This window comes from Palaemon carinicauda, chromosome 6 (assembly GCF_036898095.1).
Source record: "Palaemon carinicauda isolate YSFRI2023 chromosome 6, ASM3689809v2, whole genome shotgun sequence".
Classification (NCBI taxonomy): Eukaryota; Metazoa; Arthropoda; class Malacostraca; order Decapoda; family Palaemonidae; genus Palaemon; species Palaemon carinicauda.
Genome location: NC_090730.1, coordinates 105,846,070 through 105,848,569, shown reverse-complemented (window position 1 = coordinate 105,848,569; position 2,500 = coordinate 105,846,070). Strand labels below are relative to the sequence as shown.

The 2,500-nt window shown below is 38.2% G+C and overlaps 1 protein-coding gene across 1 annotated transcript in view; it reads right to left on the bottom strand.

Moving 5' to 3' along the window:
* LOC137643186 (uncharacterized) overlaps positions 1 to 1,028 on the bottom strand; it is a 1,128-nt gene extending 100 nt beyond the window's left edge. The window contains exon 1 of the mRNA XM_068376035.1: positions 318 to 1,028. Within this exon, the coding sequence (XP_068232136.1) occupies positions 318 to 1,028 (711 nt within the window). The remainder of the gene's footprint in view (positions 1 to 317) is intronic.
* Positions 1,029 to 2,500: the final 1,472 nt, after the last annotated feature.

The window sequence follows — 2,500 nt, the reverse complement described above, 5'->3', positions numbered from 1 at the left end:
CTAGTTTTTGGTAACACCAAATTTGTTCTCCTTAGCTGCCTTAAGCCGTCGGGGAACACTTTCAATGAGGTGCTGACAAATTTCTGGTTCGATACTGTTCCAAGCAGCAAGGATGGCAGCCTTAAGTTTGTCGATCGTGGAGCAGTCAACTTTCTGCAATCGTTGTTTAATGATTGACCACAGATTTTCAATGGGACTAAAGTCAGGGGAATTAGGGGGCCAGTCACTTAAAAGCTCCACACCACAATCCTGCAACCAGTTCTTTATCAATGCCGTTGTGTGGCAGCGTGCGCCGTCTTGCTGAAGGATCGAAGCACCTGTTTTCTCAAAACTTCCCTCTTAAACTCATTCAGTACGACGTAATAAATATGCTGGTTCACTCTTTCATTATTTTCAAAAATACACAATTCTCCAACTCCCTCATAGCCCATAGAACCCCATACCATCAAAGTTTTAGGGAACTTTTCACGAGGACGAATAAGTTTTTCACTGTATTTATTGTAGCGTGGACTTCGCCAAACTTTCGTCGAGGTGCTTGCCGAACAATGAAATGTCGATTCGTCAGTGAACAACACTTGTTTCCACTCATTAACGTCCCATTTACCAAACTTATCAAAAAACAACTTTCGTTTCTTAATATGGGCGTCAGTTAGCAAGCTCTTCTTAGGCGCCACAACACTCTTGAATCCTAACTTTACAGACAAGTACGTCTGTAAAGTACGTACTTTACACTTTCCTAAAATTTCAGGATGTTTTTCCCAAAATTGACGAGCACTGAACGAAGGATTAAGCTCTGCTTCACGTCTCAGAAGCGAAATAGATCGTTCAGATAACAAGGGGGGTCTACCACACTTCCTGGCAGGGAGGGGTACCTCTTTCCTTCCTGAAGCCTTGTATCTCGCAACAATGTTCTGGACGGTTCGTTCCTTTACATCCGTCTGGCGAACGATTTCAGCGGTACTTAAACCTAATTCAAAGCATTGAATGACTCTTACACGATCATCCCTTGAAGTATACGCACCCACCATTACAAATAAAGGAACAGGGGGGGGGGGGGGCAACACTTTGAGAAAAACCAGTCCAGACAGGAGCACATGCAGCACAAACTGACTTCTACCACGGCTAATAAGCTACTAGTTTGTTACTGTTTCCTGAGTCGATCTAGACCGCAGTGGAAACAAGGAAAAGGTGCCAATTAATCATTTTTTTCTCGGGTAAAGTTCTGTGACGGATATAGAGGATTCCTTATATATATATGAATAAACACAGGTGAAGAATAACTCGTTTGCTAGCAATTGTGACATGGTGTGTTATCTTAGCTATTGCAGTTCCCTGTAAAAAACAGAAACATCATATTTGGTTTCGTCTATATTACTGCAATACCTTGATTTTGCCAAAGTCATATTAAGATCAAGATTAAATACTCATCTTTTTTTGGTCGTCTTATCAGCTAGGAACTAACTCCAGTTATCTGGCTAGCGCAATTTTGAGTCCAGCCAGGAAAGGTGGGATTTATTAATTAACTTTCTTCCCGTACCTTTAGAATTTCAGTTAAAAAGAGAACTAATACCTTGAGAATTATAGCATTTTAAGGGGTGTAGTGACATTTCCAAGTCTTAAATTTGTAGATTTTTAGATGACAATGTTACGAACAACATTGATATCGAATTTTGATATCCTATACTATTGTAGTTTACTTCGGATATTTGCCTCTGATAGCTTATGATTACTGTTTCTCATTTATTTTTATGATATACTTTCATATTTATTTCATACTTAATTGAAAATGGGTTTCCTGATAATCCTACTGATTTATATATTTAATCAGTCAACATATCTTTGTGCTTATCTTTATTTCCACATTTCAGTGTATCGTGATTCACCTTGTATAGACTGCTGTTTCTAACCCATTGTTTTGTTCTTCTACCTAAATCAGATCATTATAGAGGCTGGATACCATTTTCCATGCCTCCCCTTCAAACTTCCCCCCTTTTCTGTTATTTTGTACTGTTAAGCGCAGCTCTGTTCTTTGCATTTTTATTTTCTTCACAATCTTTGCAAAATATATTTCCAATAATCACTTCCGTTCTTTTATAAAATCAGTTAAGGTCACAATTCATAAATTCTTTGATAACTGTTTGATACCATCCTGTTACGATCTTAGAATCGTTACAGACTCTTTTAATCTCTAAAATAAGAGGGTTCGACATCAGGAATTGATATATGGGAACTGAATATAAAGGGAAACTTACTACAAACACCAACGCGTTTATTCGCAAACTAATTTACAATAAAACTTAATTTTATCTCTTTATTTACTTGCTATGGCAAATTTACAGATGAGGGAACATTCAAGATAGTAAAACTACTCAATGGAAGGTTGAGTTTTCTTCGGCGGCTGAGATGAAATTGGTACGGATGGTAAGGAGGCTTTATGCTAGAGACGTCGCATAAAGGCGGCTGAACTTTAGTTGAAGCTTAAACGATAACTTCGGTCTCA